Below are 18444 nucleotides of genomic sequence, written 5' to 3'. Positions count from 1 at the left end.
ACCTGCGGTGGATGAATGGTTTCGGCGCTTGCAGGAGACCTGGAATGCTGCCCATGTGCGCCTGCAGCGTGCCGACCGCCACCGCAGTGAGGCTCCGGTGTATGCACCGGGGGACCGGGTCTGGCTCTCGACCCGAAACCTGCCCCTTCGCCTGCCCTGCCGGAAGCTGGGTCGGTGGTTTGTGGGGCCTTTCAAAGTCCTGAGGAGATTGAACAAGGTATGTTATAGGTTACAGCTGCCTCCTGAGTATCGTATTAACCCCTCGTTCCATGTGTCTCTCCTCAGGCCGGTGGTAGCTGGTCCACTCCAGGAGTCTGAGATACGGGAGGTTCCTCCGCCCCCACTGGACATCGAGGGGGCACCGGCGTACTCGGTCCGTTCCATCTTAGATTCGAGGCGTCGGGTGGGAGGCCTGCAGTATCTCGTGGAGTGGGAGGGGTACGGTCCGGAGGAGCGGTGCTGGGTCCCTAGGAGGGACATCCTCGATCCCTCCATGTTGAGGGATTTCCACCGTAGCCATTCGACTCGCCCCGCGTCCTCCTGACCGTCCCCGAGGCCGGTGTCGACGCACGGCTGGAGCCGCGCGTCAGGGGAGGGGTACTGTCACGGATTCTGCCGAGGCTGCCCCTCCTCCTTGCTCGGGCAGGCTGCGGCGTTCGTCGTCACCGGAATACTAGCTACTGCCGATCTAGGTTATTTGTTTCTATGTTGCACCTGTTGTCTATGTCACACACCTGTTGCCCATTTAATTAATCATACCTTCCTATTTAACCCAGTGGCTCCCAATGTGTTTTGTGCGTGGTTGTTTTTTCGTTTTGTGTGTCGTTGGTGAGCGGGTTAGTTCCTTCCTGTGTGGAGGTATTGCTGTGTTGTTTTCTTTACTCATGTTCATTAAAGTACGTTTCTTCGAGTTCTGTGTCCTGCGCCTGACTTCGATCCACCGCATTACACTGACACTTGTTACACAATCGTGTAAAACATGTTTTAATTAATTGTATAAATTGTTAGTCATCATGATATGCAGAGTGTCAGTAAGAGGGATCATGTAGGTTACATTCAATGATGTATTTAAACCCTGGATTGTTGATGCTCTGCATTGGCCATATTGGCAATCCCCAGTAGGAGCAGTCCTCCATAGAAATTAATAGAATTCTACAGCACTTCAATTGAATGTTTCAAGGACAAGGACATATTTTTTCATTTAATGTTTAGCTCACATAATATATATTTTAAAAGTATGCTTTAAAGTGTCTAATGGAATAAACGTGTAAAAAACTAATGTAGACATTAATAAATGCATTTCGATAGCTTCCAAAATCTTTTTTACAACGGAGGAGGAGAACCAAGATGGCTGTGAAGTGGCTTCAATAAAGAGCCCCCTGCGGCTGTCAGTCATCCAGAGTTTATATACGTCATGGGTTACATTCAGATATCTCTTCAGAATCTGGCAGCACAAATTAAATGTTCCCCTAATCAGTTGGTTCTCTGTGAATGGGTGGATTTTACACATTATAGTCATACTTGCAGTTATTTAGCTCAGCAATGTGTAGACCTACAGTTTCTCATAAAGAGAACGGTAATGTGTCCAAATTCAGGAATCAATCTTTCCTTATAAACACACCAGGCTTACCTCATAAAGCAAAGCATTATGACGTATGAAATTATGATGCATTCTATTCTAATGCATCACCAAACCATTATCTACTGTGATGTGTAAATAATGAATATTAAACAGGGTGCTTCACTGAAACTGATTTCCAGTATTGATTTATACAGAAAGTCTGTGTATAGAACATATAAATATGATAAATAGACTGCAACCTTGCTTAAATAATGACTGTACTGTATAATAAAACATGTGGTCTACCGCAACTCACTTGTGTAGTGTACAAAAACCAACACTAGATGGCGATAACTGTATGATAAACAACAAGTTACACTGTCGATACAGAGTTGAACGTGTCCATTCACAGTGAGCACAAGATGTTGAAAATACATATTTCTTTCTATGTTCAGTGAATCTACCGCCCTAGGGTTTGATAGCCAGTCGGTCACACTACTGTTAAATTCTGAGATCTGTGATGATTACCAGGAGTGAAGTCTAAGGTGAGCTGGACCTCCTTCGTGTTTCAGGTCCCCCCTCTTTTTCATCATGATTTTCAACCGCAAATACGTATTTTCAACGTCTTTTTCTCATTAGGCTGTTTTTCTCATTCCTCTAAGATATGAAAAACGTGTATCTTCACTTCATCCAAAACCATAGAATACTGTGTGATATTCCACAGATTTTATGTCAAAAGTGTATAGGGTACACTCTTAGGAAAAAAAGGTGCTATCTAGAACCTAAAATGGTCCTTCGGCTATCCCCATAGGATAACCCTTTGTATAACCCTTTTTGGTTCCAGGTAGAACTCTTTGGGGTTCCATGTAGAACCCTTTCCATAGAGGGTTCTACATGGAAGCCAAAAGGGTTCTATCTGGAACCAAAAAGGGTTCTCCTATAGGGACAGCTGAAGAACCCTTTTGGAACCTTTTTTTCTAAGCGTGTACAGTGTGAATGTATTACCTGTACGGTTATATAACAGAGTTTTGATTAACAAGTGAAAACCAAACACACACACAAAAAAAGTATCTACCAAATGTTGTACATTGTAGGATTTTTCTTAATAAAAACAATAGATTTGTGTTTGAAAAAACTAAGTCCATACGCAGGTGAGTGACCCTACAATATACCTTTGCAATTGATATGCTGTGCATCGCATTACATACTGTACATACAGCATATTTCCATGCTGTCATGACGATATGGTAAGCGCAAATAATATGTTAACATTTATTGCTGAGGGTGTCTGAAGATATAGCAAGGGGCACTGAGGAAGATGAAAGGCACCGACCACATCACACTGTTGTACAGCTCTGTCTGACAGACTGACTATACAACCACTATGCAGCTTCATCGTTACAGGATGACGTGCCCTGTGGCTTTTATCTACTAATGGTAGCCTAAATCTTTTTTTAGTAGATCCATTTTCCTATGTTTTATTTGTTTTTATATAGCGACGGATAAACAGAGAGAGAGAGAGCGAGAGAGAGAGAGAGAGAGAGAGAGAGAGAGAGACTAGACAGACAGACAGAGAGAGAGAGAGAGAGAGAGAGAGAGAGAGAGAGAGAGCTAGACAGACAGACAGAGAGAGAGAGAGAGAGAGAGAGAGAGAGAGAGAGAGAGCTAGACAGACAGACAGACAGACAGACAGACAGACAGACAGACAGACAGACAGACAGAGAGAAAGAGAGAGAGAGAGAGAGAGAGAGAGAGAGAGAGAGAGAGAGAGAGAGAGAGAGAGAGAGAGAGAGAGAGAGAGAGAGAGAGAGAGAGAGAGACATAGGCTGATGACAGAGAGAAAAGAGAAAGAGAGAGTGGTTTGATATTCTCATGGAATGACACAGACCTCAGGGAGAGAGAGGGAATGATCGTTTATAAGAGATGGAGTGGGGGTTTGAACCGTAGTCTTCAGGGGCAACATGTGGTCTGAAGATGGCAGCACTACTGCTAGACCAACCTCAGTGGTAGTGCTAAGCGATTTTACTGACGTTTCTGGGGGGTTTCGGTTATTTAACAACTAATTGGCCAAAGTCGGTTCAATTACTTGAATTCCATTTAGCTCATATTTTTTTGTGAGCCCAATGCACTGTTTCTCTAGAGTTAAATCAAATCATTCACGAGAGAAATCTGAGAAATCAAGTCAAGATTCAGCTGGGCTGAAGGGAGTTGTAGTTACATTAAGCAAAAATTCAGCCTAGTTCAGCGCAGAAACGTCGTAATTAACTACAATGACCATAATCCACTGCGCCAGTTATTTCCGTCTCAGAGACGGATCAGAGAAGAACAGGTGAAGCGAGAGGTTTCACTCTCACCAAAATCTGCCCAAGATAAGCCCAATGCGTTTCTTTGGGCTTATTTTGGACCTAAGCCTGTCGCCTGCCTCCCCACCTTTTGGACAATGAATCCCATGAAAGTATATCTTATCTAATTTGAAGAACTAGTAAAATGATTTCGTCAGACAGCTCTGCAGCATACTTAGGCAGGCTAGCTAAATAGGAGGACTAAAGACAGTACAGTATGGGGAGCACATAACGTTAGATGACCTGGCTGGCTGACTGCTACTGCCTGAGCAGAGATGAGATGATGACTTTAAGGAATGAAAAATAATAAAGTAATCAGATTAAAACTAAGTAATATACACAAATGAAATATGTTATATTTCATAGTCATTTCCTATATTTCTATTGATGTCTACCCAATGTGGACCTGACAGAGACAATGGAATATTTTCAATGTTTTGGCAATTGAATGTTCACTATTTTTGGCTTTGGAATTTCCATTAAAAAGCTCTAAAATCATTGTAACGTCATTATTTCATAGTACATTTCATGTTTTAAAAAATTCTCAAAACCGAAATCCGTGATTCTTTTTTTAGAATCGGACCAAAACGACCTCAAAAAGCACTAATCGCTCAGCACTACTCCATGGGCTGTAAACGTAAAGCACGTTTCAGTGTTATTGTCCACAGGACCAGCAAAACCATCTTAAAGACATTGTTCTCCTCTTCACTGTTCCAGGAAGGAAGGAACAACATGGAGAGAACATCCTTGTTGTGTAACAGATCAGCAGCTCTTATCTGTAGTTCTGGGACCCCTGTGGTTGTAGTTCCGGGAACACTGTGGTTGTAGTTCCGGGACACCTGTGGTTGTAGTTCTGGGACAACTGTGGTTGTAGTTCCGCGACATCTGTGGTTGTAGTTCTGGGACACCTGTGGTTGTAGTTCCGGGACACTTGTGGTTGTAGTTCCGAGACAGCTGTGGTTGTAGTTCTGGGACACCTGTGGTTGTAGTTCCGGGACACCTGTGGTTGTAGTTCCAGGACACCTGTACTGTGGTTGTAGTTCCGGGACAACTGTGGTTGTAGTTTTGGGACACCTGTGGTTGTAGTTCCAGGACACTTGTGGTTGTAGTTCCGGGACACCTGTGGTTGTAGTTCCAGGACACTTGTGGTTGTAGTTCTGGGACACCTGTGGTTGTAGTTCCAGGACAACTGTACTGTGGTTGTAGTTCCGGGAACACTGTGGTTGTAGTTCCGGGACACCTGTGGTTGTAGTTCTGGGACACCTGTGGTTGTAGTTCTGGAACACCTGTGGTTGCAGTTCCGGGACACCTGTGGTTGTAGTTCCAGGACAGCTGTGGTTGTAGTTCTGGGACACCTGTGGTTGTAGTTCCGGGACACCTGTGGTTGTAGTTCCAGGACACCTGTACTGTGGTTGTAGTTCCGGGACAACTGTGGTTGTAGTTTTGGGACAACTGTGGTTGTAGTTCCAGGACAACTGTGGTTGTAGTTCCGGGACACCTGTCCTGTGGTTGTAGTGATTGCGACAGTGTATTTGCCCCCAACATGTGTGGCGGAGAACAGTCTGGCCTGCTTTTATTCAGTAAACAAACCTACCAGTCCAGAGAGCAATAATAAACTTTAACGGTCATTCCGGGCACAAAAATAACGATCAACTATCCTGTCTACACAGAATACAGGGGACCAAGGATCACAATTGAGGAGGAATATACATCTAGGACATCTATATCAAAAGTATACTTCTATGGACATAAGGTTAACTGACTGATAATAATTCTAAGCGTACATATCTGTTCAAAGCAAAGCAAGGGTGTGCTCATGTATAGCACTACTACTGAGGACTGTTGCATACATTCCCTTCATCTCCAGAGATACATCTACAATTGTCCCCTATTCCCTTAAAAGTGCACTACTTTTGGTCTATGGGCCCTGGTAAAAAAGCAGTGCACTCTATAGGAATTAGGGTGACATTTAAGACGCAATCCAAAAGTCTCTGTCCATCCCCATCAGGTCATTGTATTGCGATGTCCTCAGCGGAGCCGTGCCGTCGCACCCTGGCCTTGCGGTTGTCCACTTGGGTCTGTTTCCACTTTAGCTGGCGTAGCTTCTGCTGCTTCTTCTTCTCCCGGTGCCACAGCTGCTCACAGTACTCGTCCACGCTCATGCTAGCCGCGCCCATCATGTGCAGGTCCTTATAGTTCCTGAAGAGCTGAGTCCCAGGACCTCCAGGGCCCCCCCTCAGCCCTGCTCGCCCAGCCCCAGTATCAGCTGCCCTGGCCTGGGATGCTGTCATGCTCTGCTGGGGTATGACCTGGAGGTTGTAGCGGGCCAGGACCTGGGAGAAGGAGTGCTCCAGGGTGGTACAGCTGTAGAGGCCAGCGTCCCCGGGCTCCAGTCGCTGCACCAGGAGACCCCGCTTCATATGGACCATACGCTCCTCACTCTGGAACAGCTGGACAAGGACAAGAGAAGGCAAAAGGTTCATTATTAGATCAATATTAGATCAATAGCTAGCTTTCCATCCAATTGGACACAGATTTTCATGAGGATATTCAAAAAATCTGCAGAAAGAAAATATGTCAATTTTCCCACCAGTGGTGTGTTTCCACCAAAAGGAGTTGTTGCAGATAAAAGTCAGTGTGTGGTGATGTAGCGCAAACATCATGTACTATTTCGCTTAAGTTTTCACGTACCGAATAAAAATTGAAAGTTCAATGTGTTTCCATCGCATTTTCAAGCCTACCGATAGTTTGGTCACAAAAAACTGTTTGCGTTAAATAGCAAATGTGCCTACTCTGGTCTTGGCACGTCCGCTCTAGCCAACCGCTCGCAGATACAGTGCGGGTAAGCTGTGAAGGTAGGCTAGTCTACATGATGAGATTATTATGGATGCGAATATGTTTATTTGTCATCATGGCAGTCAAGCGTCGATTATCATGTCACCAGAATAAGACCCTTGATATTTAAATGGAAAGCAGCATCAAGGTCACTGTGAACTTTCACCCCCCACTGTGACGTTCATCATCATTGATTTCATCTGTAGCCTAATAAACTGCCTGGTTTCCTGACGAGCTGTAGTGGGAGGACCACACACCATATCATCACGTGACTCCAAGTTTACCTCCACCACCATTTCTCGCATAATACATTTTACAGACACAAAGAGATTCCACCATGTCAAACGAACAAGGCACCTTCCTAATATTGAGTTGCACCCCCACTTTTGCCCTCAGAACAGCCTCAGTTCGTCGGGGCATCGACTCTACAAGATGTTGAAAGCGCTCCAAAGGGATGCTGGCCCATGTTGACTCCAATGCTTCCCACAGTTGTGTCAAGTTGACTGGATGTCCTTTGGGTGGTGGACCATTCTTGATACACACTGGAAACTGTTGAGCGTGAAAAACCCAGCAGCGTTACAGTTCTTGACACACTCAAACCGGTGCGGCTGGCACCTACTACCATACCCTGTTCAAAGGCACTTAAATATTGTGTCTTGCCCATTCACCCTCTGAATGGCACACACACAATCGATGTCTCAATTTTCTCAAGTCTCCTCCCCTTCATACACATTGATTGACGTGGATTTAACAAATGACATCAATAAGGGATCATAGCTTTCACCTGGTCAGTCTATTTCATGGAAAGAGCAGGTGTTCCTAATGTTTTGTACACTCAGTGTATAAACTTGTACTAGAAACGACCATCTCAGCTGTCGTTCATTTATTTATTTTTATACGGTATGACTTTACTTGCATTAAAACTGTAGATGGAAACGTGGTTACTGATTCGGTTAAAATGAGTGATCAATAAACATGTGCTGTATTGTTCTTTTGTTCGGCACAGATGGTGAGTTGATCAAGATGTTATGCTATGTCAGTTTGTGTGTTAGGCCCCAGGCCAGTTAACAAAGAGCTAACATGACAGAGATGTCCGTCTCACACCTCTCTGCTGGTGTGAGCCTGTGGTGCCTGCACTGTCCACTTGACCGTCGCCAGCTGGGACCTGGGCACACACTCTAGGAAGGTTGAGCTGCTCTCCACTCCGTAGACCACCTTCACCTCCACCGACTCAGAACCTGCAAAGAACAGGATGATGAGTGTTTTGTACTACAGATGTAGGGCCTTAATTTGAGCCAGTTTGTTACAGAAGGAAAATAATCCTGCAGCAACAAGAAATGTGAATTATTATGTGTGTTACAATACATTTATATTTTTGTAGGGGTTGATCCGTTTTTCGTTAGGGTAAATCAAGCCTGACATTTCAAAGTAGAAATGCTGTAAGTCGCTCTGGATAAGAGCGTCTGCTAAATGACTAAAATGTAAATGTAAATGTAAATGACAAACTTCACTACAATATTTAGTTATCCTGCCACAGGGTGATCAAATTAAGATCCGATAGCTGTAGTCACATTCATAAAGGTTTGGTTTCCAAGATTCCATTGTAAGTGGCTCTGGATAAGAGTGTCTGCTAAATGACAGAAAGGTCAAATGCTAAAGAGCAGGATGTGTATTTAAACATAAAGGGTACCGTAGATTTGTCATGATACAACGGGACGCGTAAGATAACGAGCCACATTAGTTTCCGGTGCTTTGGACAAATCACGATTTCACAGGTATCAGTATCTTTCAAAGCTCTTTTTTTCCCAGGTTCCGATCGTCGTTCTAGCTCTTCTCTTACCACGCTTGGACCAAGAACTTTAATCGAGCATCTGACCAATTATGCGAGACTTTAGTTCTCAGTGCTGTCCACTAGGGGGCACACTAACATGAGATCAGATTTAGGACATGGCAATACCATTGGGTCATACTGAAGCTGGCTGCTACAGAGAGTGAACTAATACATTTACAGCTGGTCTGGTAGCACGAGACAAGTTAAATCAGCAGGCGTGATCATACTGGACTGGAGTGAGGCTGGCGCTGCAACTGACTGAACTAATATACAGTATCATGAGCTAAGATGAAAAGCTATGTGAACTGAGATGAGTTACATCAGACATGGTCATAGAGGCCTAGTGAACTGAGATGACTTACATCAGACATGGTCATAGAGGCCTAGTGAACTGAGGTTGGCTGGCGCTGCAACATAGTTTAAACTAATATACTGTATTATGAGCTAAGTTAATATTAGTTAAGTTACCTACTGAACTGAGGCTGGCTGACTGGCTGGCGCATTTAGTGTTCATTTCTATGACACTGGCTCATTGTACCCCCGTACACACACAAAAATTACCGTCTTCTACGTCGTAACACTGGCTCATCGGATCCCCGTGCTTCACGTCCTGGCGCCGAGCTCGTCTGAGGAGATAAAATAGCAGACAGCCTGGGTGTCATAATCATGTCATAATCATGTCATAACTTTGACAGCTTTAGACTGTGGCAGTATGTTTGTTTGTTTGGAACCCCGTTAGGTATTGCTAACAAAATATTACAACACAACACAATACAATACAACACAATACAAAACAATACAATACAACACAATACAAAACAATACAATACAACACAATACAACACAATGATATCTACAGTCGTGGTCAAACGTTTTGAGAATGACACAAATTTAATTTTCATAAAGTCTGCTGCCTCAGTTTTTATGATGGCAATTTGCATATACTCCAGAATGTCATGAAGAGTGATCAGATGAATTGCAATTAATTGCAAAGTCCCTCTTTGCCATGAAAATGAATTGAATCCCCCAAAAACATTTCCACTGCATTTCAGCCCTGCCACAAAAAGACCAGCTGACATCATGTCAGTGATTCTCTCGTTAACACAGGTGAGAGTGTTGACGAGGACAAGGCTGGAGATCACTCTGTCATGCTGATTGAGTTAGAATAACCGACTGGAACCTTTAAAAGGAGGGTGGTGCTTGAAATCATTGTTCTTCCTCTGTTAACCATGGTTACCTGCAAGGAAACACGTGCCATCATCATTGCTTTGCACAAAAAGGGCTTCACAGGCAAGAATATTGCTGCTAGTAAGATTGCACCTAAATCAACCATTTATCTGATCATCAAGAACTTCAAGGAGAGAGGTTCAATTGTTGTGAAGGCCGCTTCAGGGCGCCCAAGAAAGTCCAGCAAGCGCCAGGACCGTCTCCTAAAGTTGATTCAGCTGCGGGATCGGGGCACCACCAGTGCAGAGCTTGCTCAGGAATGGCAGCAGGCAGGTGTGAGTGCATCTGCATGCACAGTGAGGCAAAGACTTTTGGAGGATGGCCTGGTATCAAGAAGGGCAGCAAAGAAGCCACTTCTCGCCAGGAAAAACATCAGGGAAAGACTGATATTCTGCAAAAGGTATAGGGATTAGACTGCTGAGGACTGGGGTAAAGTCATTTTCTCTGATGAATCCCCTTTCCGATAGTTTGGGGCATCCGGAAAAAAGCTTGTCCGGAGAAGACAAGGTGAGCGCTACCATCAGTCCTGTGTCATGCCAACAGTAAAGCATCCTGTGACCATTCATGTGTGGGGTTGCTTCTCAGCCAAGGGAGTGGGCTCACTCACAATTTTCCCTAAGAACACAGCCATGAATAAAGAATGGTACCAACACATCCTCCGAGAGCAACTTCTCCCAACCATCCAAGAACAGTTTGGTGACGAACAATGCCTTTTCCAGCATGATGGAGCACCTTGCCATAAGGCAAAAGTGATAACTAAGTGGCTCGGGGGAACAAAACATCAACATTTTGTGTCCATGGCCAGGAAACTCCCCAGACCTTAATCCCATTGAGAACTTGTGGTCAATCCTCAAGAGGCGGGTGGACAAACAAAACCCCACAAAATCTGACAAACTCCAAGCATTGATTATGCAAGAATGGACGGCCATCAGTCAGGATGTGGCCCAGAAGTTAATTGACAGCATGCCAGGGCGGATTGCAGAGGTCTTGAAAAAGATGGGTCAACACTGCAAATATTGACTCTTTGCATAAACTTAATGTAATTGTCAATAAAAGCCTTTGACACTTATGGAATGCTTGTAATTATACTTCAGTATACCATAGTAACATCTGACAAAAATATCTAAAAACACTGAAGCAGCAAACTTTGTGAAGACCAATACTTGTGTCATTCTCAAAACTTTTGACCACGACTGAATACAGAAACAACAACATATAATAGTTCTTTATTATACATCTCTGTTACAACATAAATGTGTCTTTTATTGTCACACACAGTAATATAATACAATTTTAACAGTAGTTAAATGTTTGATGTTATTGTTATGTCAATTGTATGTTTGATGTTATTGGTTTCTACAATAATAGTACAATGATTTGCTGTGGAGTTCAATATTGCTGTGTTGGGCTTTTAACCGAAGTAGAGTAGTTACCTCTTGTTGCTGGGGAAGTATCGGTTGCATGTGTTCCCGTCCCAAGCACAGTAAGGGTCTCTGGCCAGACAGCAGTCGGCGCAGTCTCTACCGTACAGCTCACACCGCTGCAGGGGTAACTGGGCCACTCCCTCATCACTGCTCACATACACCTGTTGCTGTAGACACACAAACAGGGTAGAGGAGAGGATTTAACTAAATGTTTAATGTACTTTTAATTCATGTAAATGATCCCTAATGAATTATATTGAATTGTCATTGTGCTGCTAAAAGTGTCACACTTGACTTTTTCCCCCCCCCCTTTCTAGCTCTGACTTAGCAGATAGCTACTTTATTGACGAAAAATATACTTACTATGACTGTGATATGTGGTTGTCCCACCTAGCTATCTTAAGATGAATGCACTAACTGTAAGTCGCTCTCGATAAGAGCGTCTGCTGAATGATTAAAATGTGGTGCTTCGAGATTACTGCTGGTCTGTCAAAGACTACAGTCACCCAAGTCATAGACTGTTCTCTCTGCTACCGCACGGCAAGTGGTACCGGAGCGCCAAGTCTAGGTCCAAAAGGCTCCTGAACAGCTTCTACCCCCAAGCTATAAGACTGCTGAACAATTAATCAAATGGCCACCCGGACTATTTACATTGACATTTTAGTCATTTAGCAGACGCTCTTATCCAGAGCGACTTACAGGAGCAATTAGGGTTAAGTGCGTTGCTCAAGGGCACATCGACAGATTTTTCACCTAGTCGGCTCGGGGATTAGAACCAGCGACCTTTCGGTTACTGGCACAATGCTCTTACCCACTAAGCTACCTGCCGCACACCCCCCTGTGTTTTTACACTGCTGCTACTCGCTGTTTATTATCTATGCATAATTACTTGATGACTACCTACATGTACAAATTACCTCGACTAACCTGTACCGCCACATATTTTTTTACTTTATTTTATTCAGTAAATATTTTCTTAACTCTATTTCTTGAACTGCATTGTTGGTTAAGGGCTTGTAAGTAAGCATTTCTTAGTTGTATTCGGCGCATGTGACAAATAAAATGTGATTTAAATGCATTTTAAAACATTTACACGTAGAATCTGGATTGTGGGATTTTCAAGACTCTTCCCAACGTACTCTGAGAGCAGGCTACTGCTGTAGAAACTGTGTAAACAGTGCTGAAGCTCCTGTACTAAAATCAATCATATATTGTTTGTAATCATTACTGGAATGGTATTTTACTGCTACATGAACTCTTAACTCAGGATGACCACCCACACACACACACACACACACACACACACACACACACACACACACACACACACACACACACACACACACACACACACACACACACACACACACACACACACACACACACACACACACACACACACACACACACACACACACACACACACACACACACACACACACACACACACACACACACACACACACACACACACACACACACACACACACACACACACACACACAAACAGCAGATTTACCCGTTTGGTAGACAGCTCCATGCTAAGAATGGGGGCCTGACTCTGCAGAATCAGAACACAATGGGTTAAAACACAGGTCGACATCACACAAGACAATATTTTGTGTGTGTGCGTGTGTGTGTGTGTGTGTTTCTGTGTGTGTGTGTGTGTGTGTTTGTGTGTTTGTGCGTGTGTGTGTTTTGTGTGTGTGTGTGTGTGTGTGTGTGTTTGTGTGTGTTTTTGTGTGTGTGTGTGTGTGTGAAATGATGAATAAAAAGGCTCCTCTAGAGAACCCACATACCAAGTTACACCATTACCAACATTATCTGTCTCAGTGATTCATTTAAACATGGTGACATTGTGAGTCAATGACCCCTGACGGTCCAAGCGAGCTGTGTCCTCTGTAGATAGCCTTCAGAGGGATGCGGACGATTACCTTGCTATCATATGTCTCCTCACATTCACACTCATTCTCCTAGGTAGCTAGCTAACTCTCTACCAGGCCACACACACACACACACACACACACACACACACACACGCACACGCACACGCACACACGGACCTCTGTTCTTCCCTCAGGAAGACTCATTACCACTCTCAACTCATGTATTAACCCCAACCCAGTCTAATGAGCTATGTGGTTAACCCCTACCCAAGGCCTGACACTGCCAGGTCATACCAAAGTCAAACCCCCCAAAAACCTCCCATGTTAAACCCAATGATGTCATGTATAAGTATGTGTGTGGTTCAACCCTAGCCAAGAGGATACAGTCAGTTATTTTTTTTTCCCTCGTCGGAGCTCCAAGCCCTTATTCACAAAGAGTTGTGCTGATCATGGATCAGGTCCCCGTGTCCATAGTATTGTATTCATTAGGCCGTCATTGTAAATAAGAATTTGTTCTTAACTGACTTGCCTAGTTAAATAAAGGGTAAAAAAAAAAAAAAATGGAACTCTGAAACTGACTGTGAGAACTGCCCCAGACATTCATCTTCTTGTTTGTTAAGAGAGGATTAAACAGGTTCGCTCCGGTTTGGATTCCCAATAAATGCACACCGCCATCTTGACCTATGTTGTTGTTGTTGTTGTTGTTGTTGTTGTTGTTGTTGTTGTTGTTCCACACTCCTCTCCTTCTTCTCATCTTCCCTAAGAGGAGTTAGTCTGTCTGGTTACTTGGGAAGCCCTGGGAAAAATAGGTCTGTATCTGTTTTTCCTCTTAGGGGGTTAATAAGTTATTTTGGTCAAGTATGAGATTGCCCCAATGGAAACAACAGCCAGTGCTGGACAGATGACATGGCAGACAGGTCAACAGATGGCATGGTAATGGAAAACTTGAGAAAACAAATCTATGGGATGGTCCAGAACCAACCCCTAGCCCCTAGGCCTTATCCCCTAGCCCCTATCTCCTTTCTCCTAGGCCTCATCTCTTAGCCCCTAGGCCTTATCCCCTAGCCCCTATCTCCTTTCTCCTAGGCCTTATCTCCTAGCCCCTATCTCCTTTCTCCTAGGCCTTATCTCCTAGCCCCCAGGCATTATCCCCTAGCCCCTATCTCCTTTCTCCTAGGCCTTATCTCCTAGCCCCTATCTCCTTTCTCCTAGGCCTTATCTCCTAGCCCCTAGGCCTTATCTCCTTTCTCCTAGGCCTCATCTCCTAGCTCCCAGGCCTTATCTCCTAGCCCCTAGGCCTCATCTCCTAGCCCCTAGGCCTTATCTCCTTGCCCCTAGGCCTCATCTCCTAGCTCCCAGGCCTTATCTCCTAGCCCCTAGCCCTTATCTCATAGCCCTTAGGCCTCATCTCCCAGCCCCCAGGCCTTATCTCCTAGCCCCTAGGCCTTATCTCATAGCCCTTAGGCCTCATCTCCCAGCCCCTAGGCCTTATCTCCTAGTCCCTACCCCTAGGCACTCCTGTAGGTCTGAGAGGATTTGATTGGCATACTATGGCGGAATTTCCTATTAGTCTATCAGAGGGCAAGGTGGCGCTACTACTACTATTACCTATCCATTTCTGTCAGATCTACATGTAGTTCCTATGAGGTACAGTCATGTTTCCTGGCTGGGCCCATTTCAGATGTAGTTCCTATGAGGTACAGTCATGTTTCCTGGCTGGGCCCATTTCAGATGTAGTTCCTATGAGGTACAGTCATGTTTCTGGGCTGGGCCCATTTCAGATGTAGTTCCTATGAGGTACAGTCATGTTTCCTGGCTGGGCCCATTTCAGATGTAGTTCCTATGAGGTACAGTCATGTTTCCTGGCTGGGCCCATTTCAGATGTAGTTCCTATGAGGTTCAGTCATGTTTCTGGGCTGGGCCCATTTCAGATGTAGTTCCTATGAGGTATAGTCATGTTTCCTGGCTGGGCCCATTTCAGATGTAGATCCTATGAGGTACAGTCATGTTTCCTGGCTGGGCCCATTTCAGATGTAGTTCCTATGAGGTACAGTCATGTTTCCTGGCTGGGCCCATTTCAGATGTAGTTCCTATGAGGTACAGTCATGTTTCCTGTCTGGGCCCATTTCAGATGTAGTTCCTATGAGGTACAGTCATGTTTCCTGGCTGGGCCCATTTCAGATGTAGATCCTATGAGGTACAGTCATGTTTCCTGGCTGGGCCCATTTCAGATGTAGTTCCTATGAGGTACAGTCATGTTTCCTGGCTGGGCCCATTTCAGATGTAGTTCCTATGAGGTACAGTCATGTTTCCTGTCTGGGCCCATTTCAGATGTAGTTCCTATGAGGTACAGTCATGTTTCCTGGCTGGGCCCATTTCAGATGTAGTTCCTATGAGGTACAGTAATGTTTCCTGGCTGGGCCCATTTCAGATGTAGTTCCTATGAGGTACAGTCATGTTTCCTGGCTGGGCCCATTTCAGATGTAGTTCCTATGAGGTACAGTCATGTTTCCTGGCTGGGCCCATTTCAGATGTAGTTCCTATGAGGTACAGTCATGTTTCCTGGGCTGGGCCCATTTCAGATGTAGTTCCTATGAGGTACAGTCATGTTTCCTGGCTGGGCCCATTTCAGATGTAGTTCCTATGAGGTACAGTCATGTTTCCTGGCTGGGCCCATTTCAGATGTAGTTCCTATGAGGTACAGTAATGTTTCCTGGCTGGGCCCATTTCAGATGTAGTTCCTATGAGGTACAGTAATGTTTCCTGGCTGGGCCCATTTCAGATGTAGTTCCTATGAGGTACAGTAATGTTTCCTGGCTGGGCCCATTTCAGATGTAGTTCCTATGAGGTACAGTCATGTTTCTGGGCTGGGCCCATTTCAGATGTAGTTCCTATGAGGTACAGTCATGTTTCCTGGCTGGGCCCATTTCAGATGTAGTTCCTATGAGGTACAGTCATGTTTCCTGGCTGGGCCCATTTCAGATGTAGTTCCTATGAGGTTCAGTCATGTTTCTGGGCTGGGCCCATTTCAGATGTAGTTCCTATGAGGTACAGTCATGTTTCCTGGCTGGGCCCATTTCAGATGTAGTTCCTATGAGGTACAGTCATGTTTCCTGTCTGGGCCCATTTCAGATGTAGTTCCTATGAGGTACAGTCATGTTTCCTGTCTGGGCCCATTTCAGATGTAGTTCCTATGAGGTACAGTCATGTTTCCTGTCTGGGCCCATTTCAGATGTAGTTCCTATGAGGTACAGTCATGTTTCCTGGCTGGGCCCATTTCAGATGTAGTTCCTATGAGGTACAGTAATGTTTCCTGGCTGGGCCCATTTCAGATGTAGTTCCTATGAGGTACAGTCATGTTTCCTGGCTGGGCCCATTTCAGATGTAGTTCCTATGAGGTACAGTCATGTTTCCTGGCTGGGCCCATTTCAGATGTAGTTCCTATGAGGTACAGTCATGTTTCCTGGCTGGGCCCATTTCAGATGTAGTTCCTATGAGGTACAGTCATGTTTCCTGGCTGGGCCCATTTCAGATGTAGTTCCTATGAGGTACAGTCATGTTTCCTGGCTGGGCCCATTTCAGATGTAGTTCCTATGAGGTACAGTCATGTTTCCTGGCTGGGCCCATTTCAGATGTAGTTCCTATGAGGTACAGTAATGTTTCCTGGCTGGGCCCATTTCAGATGTAGTTCCTATGAGGTACAGTCATGTTTCCTGGCTGGGCCCATTTCAGATGTATTTCCTATGAGGTACAGTCATGTTTCCTGGCTGGGCCCATTTCAGATGTAGTTCCTATGAGGTACAGTCATGTTTCCTGGGCTGGGCCCATTTCAGATGTAGTTCCTATGAGGTACAGTCATGTTTCTGGGCTGGGCCCATTTCAGATGTAGTTCCTATGAGGTACAGTCATGTTTCCTGGGCTGGGCCTATTTCAGATGTAGTTCCTATGAGGTACAGTCATGTTTCTGGGCTGGGCCCATTTCAGATGTAGTTCCTATGAGGTACAGTCATGTTTCCTGGCTGGGCCCATTTCAGATGTAGTTCCTATGAGGTACAGTCATGTTTCCTGGCTGGGCCCATTTCAGATGTAGTTCCTATGAGGTACAGTAATGTTTCCTGGCTGGGCCTATTTCAGATGTAGTTCCTATGAGGTACAGTCATGTTTCCTGGCTGGGCCCATTTCAGATGTAGTTCCTATGAGGTACAGTAATGTTTCCTGGCTGGGCCCATTTCAGATGTAGTTCCTATGAGGTACAGTAATGTTTCCTGGCTGGGCCCATTTCAGATGTAGTTCCTATGAGGTACAGTAATGTTTCCTGGCTGGGCCCATTTCAGATGTAGTTCCTATGAGGTACAGTAATGTTTCCTGGCTGGGCCCATTTCAGATGTAGTTCCTATGAGGTACAGTAATGTTTCCTGGCTGGGCCCATTTCAGATGTAGTTCCTATGAGGTACAGTAATGTTTCCTGGCTGGGCCCATTTCAGATGTAGTTCCTATGAGGTACAGTAATGTTTCCTGGCTGGGCCCATTTCAGATGTAGTTCCTATGAGGTACAGTCATGTTTCCTGGCTGGGCCCATTTCAGATGTAGTTCCTATGAGGTACAGTCATGTTTCCTGGCTGGGCCCATTTCAGATGTAGATCCTATGAGGTACAGTCATGTTTCTGGCTGGGCCCATTTCAGATGTAGATCCTATGAGGTACAGTCATGTTTCCTGGCTGGGCCCATTTCAGATGTAGTTCCTATGAGGTACAGTCATGTTTCCTGGCTGGGCCCATTTCAGATGTAGTTCCTATGAGGTACAGTCATGTTTCCTGGCTGGGCCCATTTCAGATGTAGTTCCTATGAGGTACAGTCATGTTTCCTGGCTGGGCCCATTTCAGATGTAGTTCCTATGAGGTACAGTAATGTTTCCTGGGCTGGGCCCATTTCAGATGTAGTTCCTATGAGGTACAGTCATGTTTCCTGGCTGGGCCCATTTCAGATGTAGTTCCTATGAGGTACAGTCATGTTTCCTGGCTGGGCCCATTTCAGATGTAGTTCCTATGAGGTACAGTCATGTTTCCTGGCTGGGCCCATTTCAGATGTAGTTCCTATGAGGTACAGTCATGTTTCCTGGCTGGGCCCATTTCAGATATAGTTCCTATGAGGTTCAGTCATGTTTCCTGGCTGGGCCCATTTCAGATGTAGTTCCTATGAGGTACAGTCATGTTTCCTGGCTGGGCCCATTTCAGATGTAGTTCCTATGAGGTACAGTCATGTTTCCTGTCTGGGCCCATTTCAGATGTAGTTCCTATGAGGTACAGTCATGTTTCCTGGCTGGGCCCATTTCAGATGT

The 18444-nt window shown here is 44.9% G+C and overlaps 1 protein-coding gene across 1 annotated transcript in view; it reads right to left on the bottom strand.

The window, feature by feature from the left end:
• Window positions 1–4459: 4459 nt before the first annotated feature.
• Window positions 4460–18444, bottom strand: part of LOC121577924 (semaphorin-3D-like) — a 116938-nt gene continuing 102953 nt past the window's right edge. The window contains exons 14-18 of the mRNA XM_041891909.2: window positions 12740–12781; window positions 11230–11387; window positions 9131–9195; window positions 7843–7976; window positions 4460–6353 (exon numbers count right to left, since the gene is read on the bottom strand). Of these exons, the coding sequence (XP_041747843.2) occupies window positions 5913–6353; window positions 7843–7976; window positions 9131–9195; window positions 11230–11387; window positions 12740–12781 (840 nt within the window). The 3' untranslated portion in view covers window positions 4460–5912. The remainder of the gene's footprint in view (window positions 6354–7842; window positions 7977–9130; window positions 9196–11229; window positions 11388–12739; window positions 12782–18444) is intronic.

The sequence above is a fragment of the Coregonus clupeaformis genome, chromosome 12 (genome assembly GCF_020615455.1).
Source record: "Coregonus clupeaformis isolate EN_2021a chromosome 12, ASM2061545v1, whole genome shotgun sequence".
NCBI classification, from domain to species: domain Eukaryota; kingdom Metazoa; phylum Chordata; class Actinopteri; order Salmoniformes; family Salmonidae; genus Coregonus; species Coregonus clupeaformis.
This window is presented reverse-complemented; position numbering and strand designations above follow the sequence as displayed.